The following is a 19,383-nucleotide window of genomic DNA, read 5'->3' as shown; positions in this document are numbered from 1 at the left end:
CTATCTAGGAGCTACCAGCCACTAGCAAGCAATGCAGAACATGTTACAAAAATAGCCTCTGCACGCAGTACTGGCCTAAACAGCTGACAAGTGAACTCTGGGAAGTGCATTGCAAAACACAACACCACAATGAGTTGATCTTAGTGCTAGAGATACTTAGATTGAACTGGTGACCTTCACTATTTGACTCAATCCGTATTCCTTACATATACCGACCAGAAAAAAACAATTCTGAGATAGGCGAGGCAAAGACATGAACCTTGCTCAAATGATATGTTTATTGCCCGATCTATCAAGGCCACCATGCAGGCATCTATGTTAGTTTATGTTCCTGTCTGGCCCCACACAGCCTTGAATGACGCTGTTGAATGTGGAGGGACTGTTTGGGCTGCCAGTCGAGAGTGCTCTGTTGTAGCATGTTGAGACCTGATGGTACCTGTCAGTGTTCCTATATTGGTTGTCGTTAATATGAGTCATAGATATGCAATTTAAGATTTAAATTGAACCGACTCAAACCGTGATGATAGAGTGAGTCACACTGCAGTAACTCAAACTTCAACAAATGTGATAATGGTTATGTGCTGTCAGGAAATGATGTTGCTTTATTAGGCGCACATCCATGTTTTAAATGCCTGTAACACAATAAATACATCAGCTCATTTCCCTCATATTTGATCAAAAGTAAACGTTCATTGCAATCAACAATGTGAGTGATTCCACACATCTTTCTTGATCCAAAGTCCCATCATGTCTGTAAATCAGCCTATTCCCATTCTACGCCAGCTCCCTGATTCTAGACTAATGGCAAACGATCCCTTGTGGTGCGGCATCTTTTTCCATCTCACTGCCAATTGTACAGGACATCTTTCACATTCTGTCTCTCCTTTGACATTGTCCCCTTTGGGTTGCCAAAGCAAGCAAGGAATACACAATACATAAGTGGATCTTCATACTAGTATCTGACTGGAATACTTATTAAAAACATGGTGTACATGTCAGATATATTTCTCTAATTTATATGAATAACAATGTTGTACTTTGTACATTTGCACATAACTTGAGAGCATCATAAATTGTTGAAACATGAACATGAAATCTTGGGGCACTAAAGTGAGAAAACATAGCCCTAAATTACTGTGAACTCATTACAAGTGAGGGTTACAGGGATGCAGCCAGCCTCTGTATCACTAGAGGACATGCAGGTACCTGAATATGAAGTATAATGCCATATTCAACGGATTCTAAAGGGCATTTTAAGTATCGTCATGCAACTGCTGGCATGCTGCGGAGAACCAAACAGAATGCAAAAATAATCAAACATCCACTCCCTCTCGCTCTAATCTCCATGACTTCCTGCACTATGGCTGATAAAGTCCATTAGAGTGAAGTTAATATATCGAGACTTGACACATTTGGCCTCTCAAGTTAAGGCACCACATTCCTCCCCCCCACACATCATCAGTGAGTTGACGGCAAGAATAATGTGCAGCACATATGGGAGCAGGGAGCAGTCCAGTACACGACACAGTAAACAGGCTCAGTGCATGATTCTGAACAAGAGATGTCTGAGATGAGTAAAGTCAAGCCACAGTCTCATGCGAATAACTGAAATATCTTATGTGCGCAGATCTACTGCAATGACGGGATATGCACACACACATTATATACATATACATATACATATATTACAGCGCTACATTTACATTAATGAAGACTGAAGGAGCCTAGATCCTGTAGAAATCAAAGGAAACCTCCTTCCCAGTAGACTGCACTTTACATCAAGTAGCGTCCTGGTTAACATTCAAATCATGAGCCTCTTGGCTAGTTTAAAAAAAAGAAATGTCAGGTCATTATAGATTGCAATTTTTGCCGGGGTAAAACGAATACATGAAACCTTTATTACCCACAAGGCAGAGCAGCAACAGAGGCAAGACACCTTCAGAATAATTCCTTTCTTCTCTTGGTTTACTGGTCAGATCAGACCCTCTCCCATCCCCCCTCCCCAGGCTTCTTTTACAAGTTCCTGGGCCAGTCATGCCAGGGTCACTGCCTAATCACATTAGGGCTTGATCAAAGTTGCAAGAGCAAGAGGGAGAGCAGGAGAACCTCATTTCTCACAGTGTAGGGATTAAACTTGCAGCAACATCTCAGGATCATCGGCACAGAGCCACGTCCCACAGGCCCCACAAAAGGCTTCAGCTGAGTGGTGGGCTGTGGACAGGCTGTTGAACCTGTTGTAATCTGGAAGACAGAATACAGAGGGCAAATCCAGGCTCCATGGGCTGGGCCAAGATAGATGATCAGCCAGATAAAATATAAAATAAAATACAGGGAGTAAATCACTGCTGTGGATGTCTCAGAGGTGGGTGATCAAATGATCTTAACTTTCCAGCATGGGGAGGACTGTTGGAGTCGTAGTTCCCAGACACACTTATCAATATTTCACAAGAGGAGTTAACAGATTCAGGATTGTTTGAATCACATTGATGAACACGGAATCGTGCTTTATGATGTGTCTGGGGAAGAACATCTGAAGTAATATGTTCAATGTGCATTTCCAACCTCACTATAAATGATGGCAAAACTTGATAGAAACGTATTTAAATTTGAACTCATATCCAATTTAGGCAGATGCAGATATTGATTGTTTTATTTGAGTGAAATATTCCATGTAATTATTTTCCTCCAGTATAGTTGATCAATTGAATGTAAATTCTTTATTGATACCTGTCCTTGACAAAACATCACACTCTGTAAGTGTCCTCTAACAGACAAGCACACAATAATTTAAGTCAAATACAGAAAACAAAAACAGCTAGCATTGTCTTTGTTGCATTTTTATCCAAAACGGTCATTTTCTATCAGAAAGAGGCAATTATGATATGATAATAAATATGATATGGTGGCTTTATTACTGTCTGGTATTAAAGATCGAAACATTTGAGGGCCTTGTTTCTAACTTGTTGTCAGTGCTGGCCTCCACACACTGTTACATAAAAGAAAGGCACTGGCTCTGATTAACTTCATATTATTCAGGCCACACAAAGCTGCAGACTTCTGTTTTTGCGCTGCCTGGTGGTTCTGAGCAACTGCAGCGTTTTAGTTTCACTTCTGCTGTGTTTGAACAATTGGCTCTGTGCCTTTGAATTTGAAAAATAAATTACACGAGAGAATGATGGTGCCTCCTACCACTTTTCCTTGACAAGATCATGCTCTTACTCTTTCCTTTTTAAATTATGACAATAATACATCACACTGCTAACATCCTCTTTGCTAATCGTAACAGCGTAAACAAGCGAGGAACTCAATCATATTCTGCACATCTCCGATGATAAAAATACCAGCTAAGTTACGAATAGAAGGCTGGCAACTTGCTAGATTCTTATCTGAGATGGCAATTATATCCATGTTTGCACATTGATGCATCTGCTCCTTCATGAGTATGTGTACCACAAACACAATAAGTGTGAGGTTTTCCTCATGGCTTGTCTCTGTAGAGAATTGAAAAGATGAAACAGTGTTCAAATTATTTCCCACAAACATACCATGTTGACGGTAATCAAACTTGCTTTAAATGCATCACTGTCAAATGTAAAACATAATGTATGTAAAAAGATAGATACATTTGTCAGGTCTGACAATAAACAGAACACAGGGCGACTGCTGTCAGAGGACCTATGATGGGAGAACTAGTGCACACGATCAAAAAGCTTCCCGTTCATTGGTTATTTGCTGATGGCAGATATTAAAAACATTGAGATAACCAAGACTGTCCACAACAGCCTTGGTCATTTGTTCCAACGACTCGATTACTAATTATGTGTCATTTCTTAATGAACTATTTGTTGAAACAAATCATGGATGGATACATTCAATGGCAAAATCAGAAGAACAGTAGTATAACGTTAAACTACTGCAAAGTCGTAGGAAGGGGAGACAATGCCTTAACCATAGGGGACGTTCATACAACCCATTCTGACCTGCCGCTGCTATTAATATGGTTTGGTTAGGTTCAACTGAAAACTGTTTTGTTAAGGAACAGTTGTGGTCATGGTTAAACATGGGACATGGGATGCCAGCAGCTGTCAAAGTCACAAGCTTTGCTACAGAGGTTTTGTGGTGCTATATCACCATCATGTTACTTCACCATTGACTCTGAGAGACGACTCAGACAACAACAAGAACCAAACAGTAGGTCGTTTAAACAAAGGACGTGTATCTGCACTAGTTGTATTCATTTTTGGAAGCTAATGCATGATGACTAGATGGTAAAATCTAGTTCTTATCGAGATGAATTGAGTTACTTTTTGATTCTAGTTTCTGTCATTACTTCTGAAGTATGACGTCCAGTTGTAGTCTGCTACAATAACACCTATGACCAACAATTTCTTTGTGAGCTTTATTATGAAATCCTAGACGATGAAAAAAGCCATAGAGCCCAGTGAAGCGCAGCAACACCTTCTATCAGTTACCAAAATAAACCTTGTTTTGACTTCCCCCTGCAGGTTTGTGTGGTGCTGATGATGCAGGATGACAGGTCACCAAAACTGTCCAATGAATGAGTTACCTGTCAGTCCATGTGACTACATGTTTACCTCACTTGGTGTCTAATAAGTCACTGTGACCACAAAACGATCAAGAACTGAAGGACATCAATGTTTTGTATTCTTTGTTCCAGACTAAAGGAAGCAAACAGATGTAAAATGCAAGTCACAGCTGTTGCCTCCTGTACTGTGGACAGAGCAGGTGATGTGGTGTTCACACTGTCGTCTCTGGGGAGTGTTTAAATCTATTTCCTGTTAAAAACAACTATATTAAGGTTTACAACTTACATGATTTCAATGTCTTTGTTATTTCTTTACTGTTAAAAGTATATATACCACTTTAGTATATATGCCACCTTAAATAACGCAACATATAGTTGTATTAACACACACGACGGTGCACATGCTGTAGTCTATTTCTGCTACAGTTTTTTTTTTTTGTGGTTTTGCTCGTGTCTATGCCCTTTTGTATCAGCTTCAAAAACCTTTCATGGACTGTTCACTATGTGCCTGATAAAAAACAAAACCTTTCTAACCTTTTCAGCAGGAATAGAGGCTCAATATTTCTTGCTGTGAAATCAACTTGTGAAACATTTCAGCAAATCCAACTATCTGAAAGCCACTTGTTCAGCAAACCATAGAGTACAACTGTGTGGATGGTTAATTAAATCAGTGTAATCTCTAGTTTAACCCTTATTCCACTGTGATTCCACCGCACGTATCCACTCTGAAACAGAGGCAATATAAGTATTAAAACTAATCCACATGCAGTACTGACTCTCTTCAGAGAAGCCTTTGAACGTGTAGTGTGACATTTTTCTATGAAATATATATATAGTAATAATGTTTGGCTGATAAGGGGCGGTATTCTTCACAGGTAATTCTTTAGTTTACAGCCCTTGGCAGTGAGCTAATAAGTTAATTTCAGACACTGCCTACATGTCACGATGTCGAGGCAGAGCAAAGGCAGTTTAACTTTAGTAAAGTTCACAGTATGATTTCTTGCTCTGCTCATAGTCACTTACTGCTGCACAGTAACAAGGAACAGTCCTCAGAGTCGGATGGTACTTTCAACATCCAGAAATAAACACACTACTGCCATTTCAATCAACATTTAGACTAAATATATGTTTCATAGTCCATATGGGAAAAAAAGTTCTAGTTCAACTTGCCACAAAGCATACCTGCGAATGCCATTGAAATACCAACAGCAACCTTTTTTTTTTTTACTTCGTTCCATGCAAGTCTGCTACATTAATCTAGAAATCCAGCAAAGTGCTGTTTGTACGGCAAAATAGAGGTGATGGTGTGGGATAGTTGGGGCTGTCCAGGCAATAGAGGCGTTTCATATTTCATTCATATCTGTCAGTTACAGTACATCTCACTGAGACATCAAGGAAATCAGAGTGGATATAAAGTATTTTTTGCTTCGTATTGTGGAGGAAGAACAAACTGACGTCCAAGTTTTATCTGAATAAATGGATGCTCCAAAAGAGACCACATGTTTACTTCAGGCTGACAATCTGAATATATAAAATCTTCACAATCTCTGTGGATTAGGGTTTGAATTTGTCTCCTGCAGGCAGATTATTACCACTGTCTTTTGGGCTCTTGTCCTTTGTAGTTTACTGCTCTGCTGAGCGTGTTTACTTATCCGTGGGGAGCACAATCAAGGGGAAATTGCATGTTCATGGCACAGATAACACAGCCTGGCCACCAGCAGGACACACTTTTGCTGAGGCCAATTTATCTCAGAAGCAAACTGTCACCAAGTTTTTCAGTGCGAGTATTCTCTAGATTACACTGTCTTCCTGGGTGTACGGATTTCAGCAATAATCTACAATTTTGCCTCCGTGAACTTGTCCGTACCTTCAACCAACATCTCTGCCACAGCATTCTGTAATGATGCAGCCTGTGTAACAGAGCAGGCGATCATGCCTCACAACAAGCTCACAGTACGCACAAAAGAAGGAGATCTTTTTCAAGAAAAATAAGGCTGCACTCTACCTTTATAACTGGGAAGGCATAAATCTCTTCCACATACAGGGAAAGGACCACAAACAGTCCCTCTTTTGCTCGGCTTCGCACTCTTTTGTCCACAAACCACCAGCGAAAGTAGTGTCTAATGAGATGCTAATCCTGGCATCTTACGCTGGTGTTTGGAGGGGTGAGGGTTTTATTTATTCAGTGGCATCTACTCTGTATACAGGCGATGTCTGGTGAGATCAGGCCGTAGTCCTGCATAACCTGCATTACAAAGAGGCACGTTAAAGGTGACCTCTTCCGAGTATCATCATAAACTCTGGAAGGATCCGGTCTGATTAATTTATTTACATTGAAACTGAATTCTAAGAGTGCTAAGTTAAATTATTCAAAGGTTTACGAAAGAGAACCGGCTTTGTTGTGGTCATATTAAAGTAAAGCAAAATTCCTGTTGACACTTTTTTCTATTGTTATGCTGGTAAAAGTTAATTCTCATACTAATAATGATCTGGAATGTGGAACTTAGATTTGTTCCTAAGCGGGGAGAAGTCATGCTATAGGGGAGAGCAGCTGAGTAACTCGCAAGCTGAGTCATTCAGCAAGGAAATGAAGCAAATAATGGCTTGATTTGGAACACTTGAGCAGCGTACGGCATGTGGAAACAAGGGGGAGGCTCTAATTCTGCTCTCAAGCCAGCTGGTCCAAAAGCAGGGCTGCAGCCAATCTCAGTGACCGCTCTGTCTCCCACTGAGCTGTTTCAGCTGAAGGAACTGTGCCAAGAGGTGCGGTGCCTCTCTTCAAATCACCTTTCTCCAGGCTTTACAAGGCTCTCTCCGGTTATAATCGCAACATAATCATGCCCACTACATCTATTGATCTGCTCACAGTACACTTCCACTGGAGCAGCCAAATGGTATCCTCAGGCGAAGCTCTTGCCAGAAGAGATATGATGACACCAATTAGATTACACTGTTATTCAAATACACAATTGATGTATGTGGCGTGGGCGACAGTCTCAGACTTACTTGGCTTACGGTGAGGGTTGGTAATTTATCCAGTTGTCGCTTCGTCCCAGAAGTCCCTCAATGTCATGCTAATTAATTATTTATCATTACCTAAACGCACTAATTAACTGTCAGTTTAAGGGCATGCTTTTGTGAAAGACATATTCAATCTGTCTCTGGGGATCACTTTCATCTTAGTATACATACCAATTATTTATTAATATCCTGCTAATTCTTTTTAGAGGAGACAAAGTGAAGGTCAGAGAGGAAGAAAAAAGCACAGTGATTTGTGAGTGAAGCCCACTGACATTTATCCCTTCGCATGGACTTTCAAGATCTGTTTAGAAAGATGCCGTTACACCCTTTCCTTATTCTCAAAGTGAATGTCAAGGACAGGCGTAAACAGCAATGCCATACCTCATTACTGGTCATATTTATTCTAAAGAGATGCCCTTATCACAGTGTTTATAATTAAATGGAGGCGACTGCAATTTTGAAAATATCTGTCATTTTCTCCTTCTTAGTTCTTAGTAGGGGGTGTTTAATGGATTAAGTTGTCTGTTCCAGCCATGATGCATGTTATATGCTTTTCATCTCGTGCTAAGATCAGACAATCACACTTTGAGTGGCTCTAATTATAGCAGCCTCCCATGAGTTGGCATTAAACTACAGAAGCACGCAGACATCTGGTATTCAAATAATTGGCACACTTAGAAAGGGTCCATGGCATTTTACAGATGTTCCTGTGCACTGTTTAAAATGTGTCAGGACACCCATTAGCTGCTTCTGAGATGACACCCAAAGTGCAAGAAACTGTGGCTAGGAATTCAAACCTCCTAACTTTAAATGCGCCTTCTGGTGTTAAGGACACCTTAAATGTCACATCTTCAAGATCCTGAAAGGTAGTTTTCAAAAATATCAACAACAACAACAACAACAACAACAACAACAAAGAAAGAGATTTAAGTTGAATGGGAGTTTAATTTTTATTAAATGTTTTAGAGAACAGGCGTTTTGTGCCACACAGTGCACACTTACTTTAGTAGCTGTTTAACAGTGTTTCTTTCAAATCATTTGGTGCAATAACATCGACTGTTAGCGACAACACGTCACTGTGAGAACCAATGTCTCAGCATTTACACACATCTCATAGTGCATCACTTGGCGCTGCTGTGTAATAAGTAGAACAGTTTAGATGTACCCATGTACACTGACTGCAGTCGTATGTGCATAGTACAATCTGCAAAGTATGTTACACGGACACATCAAACTGTAGTATGAATATTACCTGGAATTAGACAAACACTGTGATGAAGAGCTCCCAGAGATAGTTAAAAAGGTCGGTACTATTCATCTATGTCCAGGATGCTTTACCCCTACGTGTCTCATAAATATAAGCATTTCATATGGTCTAAGTAAAATCTAGGACAGTGGGCTATTAATGGCCAAGGGACTCCTCTCCTGGGGCAACAGTGTTAATCGGAGCAATAGGTCTCCTTCCTGCTGGATCAATGTCAGCACAAATTTCAGATTGCTTTCCTGATGTGCGCCAAGTTATCTGTGATTCAACTTTAATAGGTTATTGAACGGAGCCAGCATTTAGGGAGCAGGGCCGTATTTCACATTATTGACAATCAAATGCACACAACTTTCTCATTAGCATGCATTAGGAAAACACGGAATTAATCTTGACAACACCATTGCGGAACATGACCAGAGTTACACGCTTGTTTAAACAAACACGCCTAACAGTGACTCGGTATCGTGTGAGCAGGGGACATGAGGAGGAATGTAGGTAAATACAGCCTGACAGACGTTAAACACTGGACACAAAGCTACTGAGCTAACTTAAGAAGAAGCATAAATGAAGAAGAAAAGGGATGAGCAGAGACACCAGTGTATTTTTTTCTAGAAAATGAATTAAACATTGCAATATACATGTATAATAAAAGCAATCCACAAAACTATCTTTAATGTTGCAAGACCTCAGAGTATCATGGCTTCGCTTACTGTCATTTTGGATAAAGTCATTGTTTTCAGCATGAATGCCACTTCAAAGAGTTGTAGTGCATACATGTAGTATCTCTGTTACGCAGGACAAAAGAGGTCTAGATGTTTATCCTTTTTCATATTCTTTATATTTACTCTGAAATACACAGAGATATGCAAATTCTACGCCCAAATGGTATTGGGACTCATGACGGGTGTGATTATCCTGCTTTAAGCATGATCATTATACTGTAATGCATTTGCTCTGACAATGTCTAACCAAAAAGCAGCGCTTGGATGACAAAATGAGTGGTGGCAATTCAAACTGGCTGTGCTAGATGACATTTTGCTCCACCTGAAGGTCAAGTGTTTTGTCAACATGGACAGAGCCTGACGACCAAGCTGCCAACATCAGCTGAAAGATTTACAGTCCACATGCTACCCAAACAAGACGTGGACGCGTGTGGGGTTATGAAGGGAGTTTGTAAAGTGTGAAACAGAGGAATAATTGAAAAAGTATATATTATTGTAAAGATGGTAGAAAGTGCAGAGAAAAGGGAATACGATTCTTCCTACTCCATTTCGGACATGAAATGTTCATTTGTGTTGCTTGTTTGAAAGTCTGTTGTTCAACGCTATTTGTGGTGTTTTTTTTTATGTTTGGAATAAAGTTTATTCAATTCAACTCAACAAACAATAAATCTAAGAGTTGTCTGGTCAGTACACTCAGGGGGGAACCCTGCTGGGTTTAGTCCGATCAGATTCATAAATGCATCATTGGCGGGCCCCGCCTTCAGTTATTTGGGTGAAAAAATATACATGATATATGTTGCGCAATTAATGGACTAGTTTTTTAACTTTCTTTACCTAATAAGTGGCGTCACGCCCAGACTATCCAGTAGTCTTGGCAGCACTGAATGATATGTTTTCGTTTGTCCTCCATTTCAAATCATGCCATCTTCTTTTAGAGTCTGAAGGTGTGTGTTTGAAAAATGCCAACAGCACTGACAGACTGGGATATTACGTCCCGAATATGGTTTCTCTCTATTCCTTGCCTGAAGATTTGAGGAACGCCTCCGCACCTCGTCGGTCAGGACCTGAAGCTCACGGACTGAAAATGTAATTTTTCTTTTTCTCTCTTCCATTGTTCTGCCTACGCTGTTCTTGGCTTCATCTGCAACAGTGCAATTGCTCTTGAACAGCAACAGTAAAAAAGGAAACCTACATTTAAATGATCTGAAAACGTTAAATCTGCCATGTTGTAGGTTTGGGGACTCGTGTCTTTATAAAACAGAGTAAAGACATAACCGGGTTCCCTCTGATAGTCAGTAGCTCCTGACATTAGGAGGGCATTCACTTTATTATTGTTCAGCATTCCCTATCATAGCATATTGTTCCAGAACTTTGGTGTACAATATTAAGTAATATAATATATATAATGTCAGGGATTTTCAGCTGGTATGAACATTAAACAGGAGAAAAAACACGTTTGGTGTATTTGCTGCTGATCCAACCTCGAAGCCATTTGACGAATCATTGCATGCATTTCCCGAGAGGCAGCTACAAGGTATGCCAAATGTCATCATACAGGAAGGCCCTTACACCACAAAGTCATATAGATTGTGACAAAATATCACACCTGTCATGACACCTTAGTGGTTATGTACTGCAGTTCAAACCTTGTTTGCGTAACTGTAGCTAACAGTAATGTAGCCAGAGAGGGAAAAAGAGACCGAAAAGGATGTTAAAAAGCATGTTTGTTACGTGCAGTGTGTGTGTGTGGTAACGAAGTAGAAAAAAGCAGCAAGAGGCACAAGCAAGTGTGTGACATTAGACATAATTCAGAATAAGGGCCAAGTGTCCAGCCAAGCGGACAGACGAGGCCTTCATGTTCAGACTATGCCAGGGGTAAATATTCAGTCTGACATTTGTGCTGTACGCTATTTCTAATATGCTATTTCGGCTGAATTGTAGCCGACTGACATTTTCATCCCGGTCACGCTGGCCATGATTTCTACATTTCAAATGTGTTTAAAATATGAAATATACACAGTGAGTAGGAACATTAGATTATAAGGTGTGTTCTTGAAACGAAGAGCTGATACAACACCTCTCTGACAGAGTCTTTGCCTCAGAGTTTGAGTTCATCTTTCTAGACTTTTGACCATATGTATTTGAGTTTATTCGTCTTATTTTAATTTAGTTTAGTATTACCTCAAATTGTATTTAAACAAGTAACAAAAAACGGGCTGACCACTTTACATTATAAACTCCAAGCTTGGCTTAATATGTCTTTGAAAAGTTTAACAAAATGTGGTAGACATCCCTGACTTTACATATAAAGTGACCACAGACGCTACACTATTGGCGAACCGCTTTTCTCTCATTCATGCTAGCTCTGGTATTGTTAGCTATCCTTTTGGCCTTTATCCAATGTTTTAATAAATGTTTATTGCGACAATAGAGGTATGTTTTGAGTTTTTTCTGGTTTTCCCTTTTAGTTCAAATCCACAAAGGGCTGGCAGAAAACATTAAGCACTTAAGTTTGACATTCTCTGGTATGAACTCAAAATGATCCCAAATGCTTTTGGAACCTCTACTTTGGTTGCTCAAGTCCATGATCTCAAATGTGCAGTGATGTGATACATATTGAAGTTGGACATAGGCATTTAGAAATGAAACACATTTTGTTTTGTATCGGTCCATTTTACTGTACTGTAGCGTTTCAGTTTTCATCATACATTTAAAAAGGCTTTAATGTTGTTTAAACTGAAATTTTAGTTCAGCTTTCCTTTACAACAATAACACTATTGCATTGAACCGACACTGTAAGGTGTCTCTATTTTTTTGTTCACCTCTTGAATGTGCTATCTTTCTCAAAGTAATTAAACCGTATGAGCGAGGGGAATGAAGACGCACAAACCCATTATGTGGCGGTGTCCTAAAAGCAAGCTTGGTTAATATTTCAGAGGTATTTCCACTAATGTATTCAGAGACTGGGAAACATGACAAAACAAAAAGCTCACATTGGCAGCTAAGAAGATAAGTGTGCAACTAAAGTGTGCTCGGCCAAAGGCTTTTGTAATCATAGTTATCTTGTACGGTGAATGATATTCATCATCAATGTAAATTGTTAAAAAATAAATACAAATGTGACCGATGTGCAGGAGAGCTGGAATGCTTCATTAATCAAAATAGAGTTTGTCTACTATATTTCTTTAAGAAAAATGCTTACTCACTACTTAAATAATTTAATAGCTTTATTCAAACAGAGACCAAAGTATTTAGGTGATTATGTTAGTGAGTTCTTTTTTAAAATGATCCTGGGGAATGGTACTGGTATTGTGAGCAGTGTATGGGGTGTAATGCATTTGTCTTATAGGGTCATTGAAGTGAACTGGTAATACGATTTAGATAAACCCAGCTTGGAAAATGCCAAAACAATGTATTAGCCCTGTTAATGTGGAGAACATTCAATATGGAAATCGAGAAGAGAGAAAGAACCTTACATTACCCCCACGATCCTGAAACATCTAGACACACACTTTTCATTTGCAAGAACTAATTCAAATTCAGTCATCTCTGAGTTTGTTGAATTAATCTAATCAGGCCCAAGGGTGCAATCTCCATCAAAATACCCTCTTGCTCTTTATTAGGTGGATCCTAATTCAGATGATTCTGTTTTGTAGAACTTCAACATCAATCAACTACATCTGAAAAACTTCTATTTTGACTTTTGGATCGACTTTAAATTTGATTTCACTTCATCTAAACGCTCAATCCTCCCCATCCCCACGCTGTGAGTCATCCCGTGTTGCTCGATAATTTCAGCGCCCTTTAGGCAAAAGGTAGACAGTGTATATTGATTGATTTGGGCTGTATATAGGCTAAAACAAACAGATATCTTGTTCTGAAGATTAAATTATTTAACTACTCGGAGCATTACCAAATGCAGCTGAGATTGGCCCCGAAACACAGGCACAAGATAATTAGTCACACCAAGCTTGGAGTAGGAAGGGCCGGGAAGCAATCTGACTGAAGGATGTATTGATCCTGCAGAGAGGGAGAGGCACCCAGTCAGGAGTCATGATCAATCTTGCGGGCCAACTCTCTCAATCTGTGATGAAACCTGTGTGTGTTTGTACAGGGAAGCATTATATCTACACTATACACACTCTAAATACACATGTTTGTGTGTGTGCAGACACATTAACACTACCAACAGCTTGGTGTATGACTTGTCAGAAAGAGACAAATGTCTGTGTGAGTAAAAGACTCCCAGGGGTTAGAGGAGGGGGGTTTAGCAGTACCAGAACATCGGAAGCCTTTATCGTTGAGTTAAAAGCCATCCCGGAGTCGGAGATTTCTCCCCATCAAACCGAGTGCTCCAAACCGTGGCACAGTGAGAGCTTTTAAAACCGGCTCAGGGGGTGATAGAAGAGGTAAATCTTGCCAAATATAAACTGTTTGCATATTGGTGTTATCCAGTGGCTGGTCACAGGTGGGTTTCATCTGATTAGACAGTGGTGATGCATATCAGAAGGTGCAGCCGACCAATTGCACCGTAATTCATCTTCCTCTGATAGGAGGAGGAGGAGGAGGAGGAGGAGGACAAGGTGGGGAAGGAGTGCAGCGAACTGAAGTGGGTTGCAAAAGCAGCAGTCCTCCCTTTAGCCTCGAAAGATATGGGATCAATGTTCAGTTATTTGTTTTTGCATTTTGCAAGAATGGTAAAATGAAGAGAAAAAGACAGAGCGTGTATTTGTTTGTTTCTGGGTTATGGGGGTGTAAAGATGGTCTCCAGAGTTGGGTGTGTGGATCTGATATCAGACAGCATGCTAAGCTGCAGGGACACCCACAGCAGTGGAACTGTAGACGACTAATTGACAGGCTGTTGGAGCCGAAGCCGGTGCAGATAGCCAGTCACTTTCACGCTCCCACACTCCAAGCTCTCCACCAGGGGGAAGGCGGGTAAGCTCAGCGAGACGTGTGTATGAGTGTCTGCGTGGGTGGGTGTGCTGTTAAGAGGTGTGTGCAGACGTTAGACCCAGGAGGGAAGTATGTGTCACTCTCACAGTCATCCGTACATGTAGACAGCACATTTTCACACATACACACGCAAACATATATGGAACTGAGAATGATACCCTTCCATAGGACTCACTGCCAACGCCAACGCCAGGGGATATATTTATTGTTGTTACAGGGGCAATCACACTCAAGTATCTCTGTTTTCCACAGTTGCTCAAAACCACACAGAGGATGAGACCGACAAGTGGTGCGACCTTGCACCTGAAAGTTAAAAATAACTTTTGTGCATGGCTTCAGCACGGCAGGGAAATGTAGAACTTGTTTCGCAATAGAAGAAAGTCTCTGTATCAGACATGTTAGGTTTGGTAAATCATCTCTGTATGATTGCACCTCAAAGTCTTATACTGTACATTGCTGGTACAAACCCCATAGGAAAAATTCACACACACCACACTCAAATGCTGCCCTACTCTATATGCAATCTTCTGGTTTAAGCTCATGCTGTAGCCGCTTGTTGACATCAACTTGCTCTTCCTAATTACGCTGTAAAAACTTTTATTTTCCTCCTGATCCACTGCCCATCTCCACACAAGGGCAGTACACTTATTGAGATCAACTCACAATCATGTCTATTGTGTGCCATTTGTTCACAGTAATGATTTAATGTAGTTTAATATTTCATCCCAGTATAAGGAGAGGACGAACGAAGGGGGGATGAACATCATCTATGGCTTAAGCTATTAAACTTTCAATTATCTATAAAACACACAAACGGGGCTTCAGTCAGAGTAATGACAGCTCGCAGATGGAGAGGTCTTCAGTGTTGTCCCGTTAACCCTGTTTTTTATAGCTCACCTTGGATACCACCCTATAGCTGTTTAGTTATTTCAATGAATATATGCAGAAGGAATCTGTCCTTGCTGAGAGCAAAATCTGATAATGCAGCAGCAAACACAGCTGAGCGTCAGAGCAAGCCAATTCAGAGCTCAGTTTAAAAAAAGCCAAAGGGCTCGCTGCTCATCTGTGCAACAGCACAACACAATAGATGAACAATTATTCAGAGTTAGGCTGGAAGAGAAATAATCTATTTATTCATGGCTTGTTGAATCAGCTTTATCTTCTGTGATTAATCCAAGTCAATAATGTAATCTTTAATTATAAAGAATGGCCTCATTACATACGTCAAATAATCACGCTGGTCCACGATGCTGGGAATGGGAAAACAAATTTCTCTGCTACGTGATTATGTATTTTCTTGCCATAAATTAGAACAGCCAGACAATTTTGTTTGGGCCCTGAGACTTGTACTTATCTAAATCTTTTGAGCAGTGAATGCACAGAAGCCAATTAATGATTTTCTGCAATAAACTAATGACTTAAAATGGAGAGAAAGAAATACTCGCAGCCGATTTTTTTTTATGTGATTCAAGTATCAAGTATTCACAAATTTTAGATTGTGAGTTTTACCTAAATGTACCATTCAATTGCATTGATGAACTAAATGACCTTTTAATCTATTCATCTTTGTGGAATAAAACACAATGCTAGCAGGGGTCTATTACAGAAGAAGATAAAATGTCAGAAAATATTTCAATTATATTTCATCATGCAATTTTGCCAAAGAGACCCCAGCGTCCAAGTAGTTATTACCAAAATGAAACATCTGGAGCTCCCAGAATGATCAATCGAATGAAAACAAATGACAAGAAGCCGAACCTGAACGAGGGCCCCATGAGAGGACGAATAATGGCCGATGCGTGCACGTGCATGTGGCTTTGTACATTCTTGTGCGTGATTAATAGCACTCCACCTGTAATAATGGCTTTCCTTGCTGCAACAGATGATGTGCGATTTGTAGTTACAAAATACACACTGACATTAACACGAGCAATGCGTGTGACTGAGTTAGTTACTTTTCCATTCTGCTCTCCTGCCTGGTCCCACAGCTCCCATACCTTGCTCTCTATACACTTCCAGTTTTGTTCCCCACCAGGACTCGGAGTAAGTGATTTGTCATGCGTGGAGGCAGCAAGTAGCCTGTAACAAATCTAACTGACAGCCCCCGAAAATGCAGATCACATAGCCGACAGAGAGGAAACAGCAGCTTCGGGAACTTTCAACGGGATCTTAATCTGTGAGGAAGTCACCCAGTGTCCAAACAGAGCTACAGGACGCGTCATACACTGACAAGGGACAGACATTTCCTGGATGTGAGAATTGTCTGCTAATTAATGTACTCCGGGAGGACTGAGCGTCAAAGTGTCAGACGACATCGCCATCAAACGTGCTCGAAGCACATTATACACTTTGAGAGTCCTTTTTGGCAAACTTTTCAGCTCCCGAGGAGCATGACATTTTATTTTTCCTGATAGAACTGAGAAATCCATTCGGATATCACAGGACATTTTGCGTCTCCATCTGAGAGACTGCCTTAAAGAAAAACCTCAATACGCTGTAAGAGAAACCAAATGAGAAGCTGGGAAATGTTATTATTTCTTTGGTGTAATTTGGCACATCAGAGGTAATGTAGCACCATCTCTGTGATAACACAGAATCTTTAGGTCTCAGGAAGGTGAGCATATCAATGTTCAACATACCCTATTAAGACTTGACACCCGCACTTTATCATCACTATAGCAATTGCATATTCCTATTCCTGCAGGAGAGATGGGGAAATCCATCTCTTGCAAGGACAGTGCCTTTAATAAATAGTGCACAGAACACAGGCACAAACTCTCCCTCTTTCTCACACACACACTCACACACACACACACACACACACACACACACACACACAACACACACCACACACACACACACACAAACACACACACACACACACACACGCTTCCCTCTCTCATGAAAATTGTTTTATTCCTTTTAGTCAATCTGGCTAATGCAAAAATCATGTATGTCTGTCTTTAAATATTTAATCTTAACAGCAGCAAGATTGAAATACAACATTGAAGAAGCATTACTCCCTCCATCCTGAAAGCTACAAGAGCTCAAAGAGAGGGCGAGAGAGAGAGAGAGGCAGCTGCTCTGCAATGTCAGAAAGAGAGCGGGAGCGACAGGGAGAGATGGAAAAGAGAGAAGAGACTTGTTTTTTTCCGATTACAATTTTGTTGCCATGCACTCTCAGCTACCGCAGTTAGAGGCAACATTAAAGCACAGTTGGCTTTGGAAAAGTATACAACCACATATGACAGCTCTCTATTTCTCTTCTTCGGGAGCAGCCTTTGTTCTTTGACATAACAGATTCTGCTACAGGCTCAAACGCACGGCTGGAGAGAAGCAGTGTTGCTGCTTGGAACTTAGTGAGAAGAAATACTGCTCGATGACTGAGCACAGTCGAGAATCTTGCATGCAGATATGTATTGTGGGAACCACATGGCCCCTGGAGATGAGTACACGCACAAAGATAATTCCAATTCCTATCAGCTTAAAGTATTAATTTTGCTTTCATGCTTATTAGTTTAGTTCATAGTTTTGTACGAACAAGACGAGTGTCGTAAAGTTACTTTTGTATGATTCCTCGGAATGTTTAAAATGTGAAAATGTTACTTTTACTGAACTTGTTTCATACAAAAAGTTTTGATAAGGCGAATAAATCACGATGAAGTAATGTAATATGAGTCCGGCATAGACAGAACTTTGAGAAACTTTTTCACTCACCACAGAGAAGTCCTCGACTGAACAGTTCTGTCCACTGAAATTGCAGCTCTTGAGCATCTCTTCTAACTGATGTCCTGTCCTGTTGAAGATGTCCTGCATGTCAGGGGCAGGATACATTAAATCAGTGGGCTTTGTGCCCATCCTTGTTTTTGGGGGGCAGACCTGTCAAGTTAGCCAGGTGGTAGATGTCGCCATCGGTGAGCGCGGAGAAGCGAAAGCGGTTGATGTTGCAGATGGTCACAGCGGGAAAAACCATCTCTGGGGTCGCCTCTTCATTCAGAGACGTGACATGAGGGTGCTCCAGGTAAGAGATGGCACACTTAGCCGCATGGTATAGAAACAGCGCCAGTGAAGTCAAAAAGGCAAGAGCCCAGAGAGTCTGCCGGATGCCCAGGCGACCAGAGACAAAGATGTGATTAATCCCATGAAGAGAGCAGGAGTTAGCAAACCCAGCCAAGTCCTTAGCCGGAGGTGTGCAGCTCTCCTCGATCAGGCTCTCCTTGTCCCCATCCTGCTTGCTTTTCTGCTTCTCATCCTCCTCTGCAAATTTGATTTTGCAAACAAATTCGATAGGCATGGGGGCAGCCAGGTCTGCGTTTTGGTTTTGTTTTTGATGGCAGCTATCAAGCCCTGGATCACTTCCCTCCTACTTCCTTGGCTTTTGTCCTCTGAGCAGGGAACAACTCCAGAAAGAAGAGAAAAAGACAGGAGATAGTTTGTTGCTGCTGCTGCCGCTGCTGCCTCTGCTGTGACTGATTGTGCTGCTGCTGCTTCTTCTGCCGCCACGGCTCCTAGTGACTAGAGCGCTGCTGCTGCTGCTGTGCTGCTACTGCTCTGAACGCTTGTCTCACTACTTGATCAGCTCACACAGTCTCGCTTATCAGCAGTAATACAGCTGTCAAATAAAAAAAACACCCTTGCACACTGCCTCAGACCCACAGATGAAAATGCAGCATTTTCAGTCGGACTAAAATAGGCATATGGTACTTAATAATTCATGAGAAGGTAACATTGTGATTATTTCCTCCTCACTGGCGCGAGTCGCAACTTCCCCCGGTCATCCCAGCGCTTCCCGCAGACATGCCCCTCCTGCATAATCCACTTGTTTGGACTTTCACTTCTTGACCTGAATAAAGTTGGTGTCAAAGGTTGTTCTG

At 40.9% G+C, this 19,383-nt stretch overlaps 1 protein-coding gene across 1 annotated transcript in view; it reads right to left on the bottom strand.

Annotated features, from left to right (window-relative positions):
- The window catches only part of asic4a (acid-sensing (proton-gated) ion channel family member 4a), a 75,666-nt gene extending 56,664 nt beyond the window's left edge, over positions 1-19,002 (bottom strand). Inside the window, 2 exon segments of the mRNA XM_029458610.1 lie at positions 18,227-18,350; positions 18,352-19,002. Of these exon segments, the coding sequence (XP_029314470.1) occupies positions 18,227-18,350; positions 18,352-18,803 (576 nt within the window). The 5' untranslated portion in view covers positions 18,804-19,002.
- Positions 19,003-19,383: the final 381 nt, after the last annotated feature.

Source organism: Cottoperca gobio, chromosome 21, assembly GCF_900634415.1.
Source record: "Cottoperca gobio chromosome 21, fCotGob3.1, whole genome shotgun sequence".
Lineage (NCBI taxonomy): Eukaryota > Metazoa > Chordata > Actinopteri > Perciformes > Bovichtidae > Cottoperca > Cottoperca gobio.
This window is presented reverse-complemented; position numbering and strand designations above follow the sequence as displayed.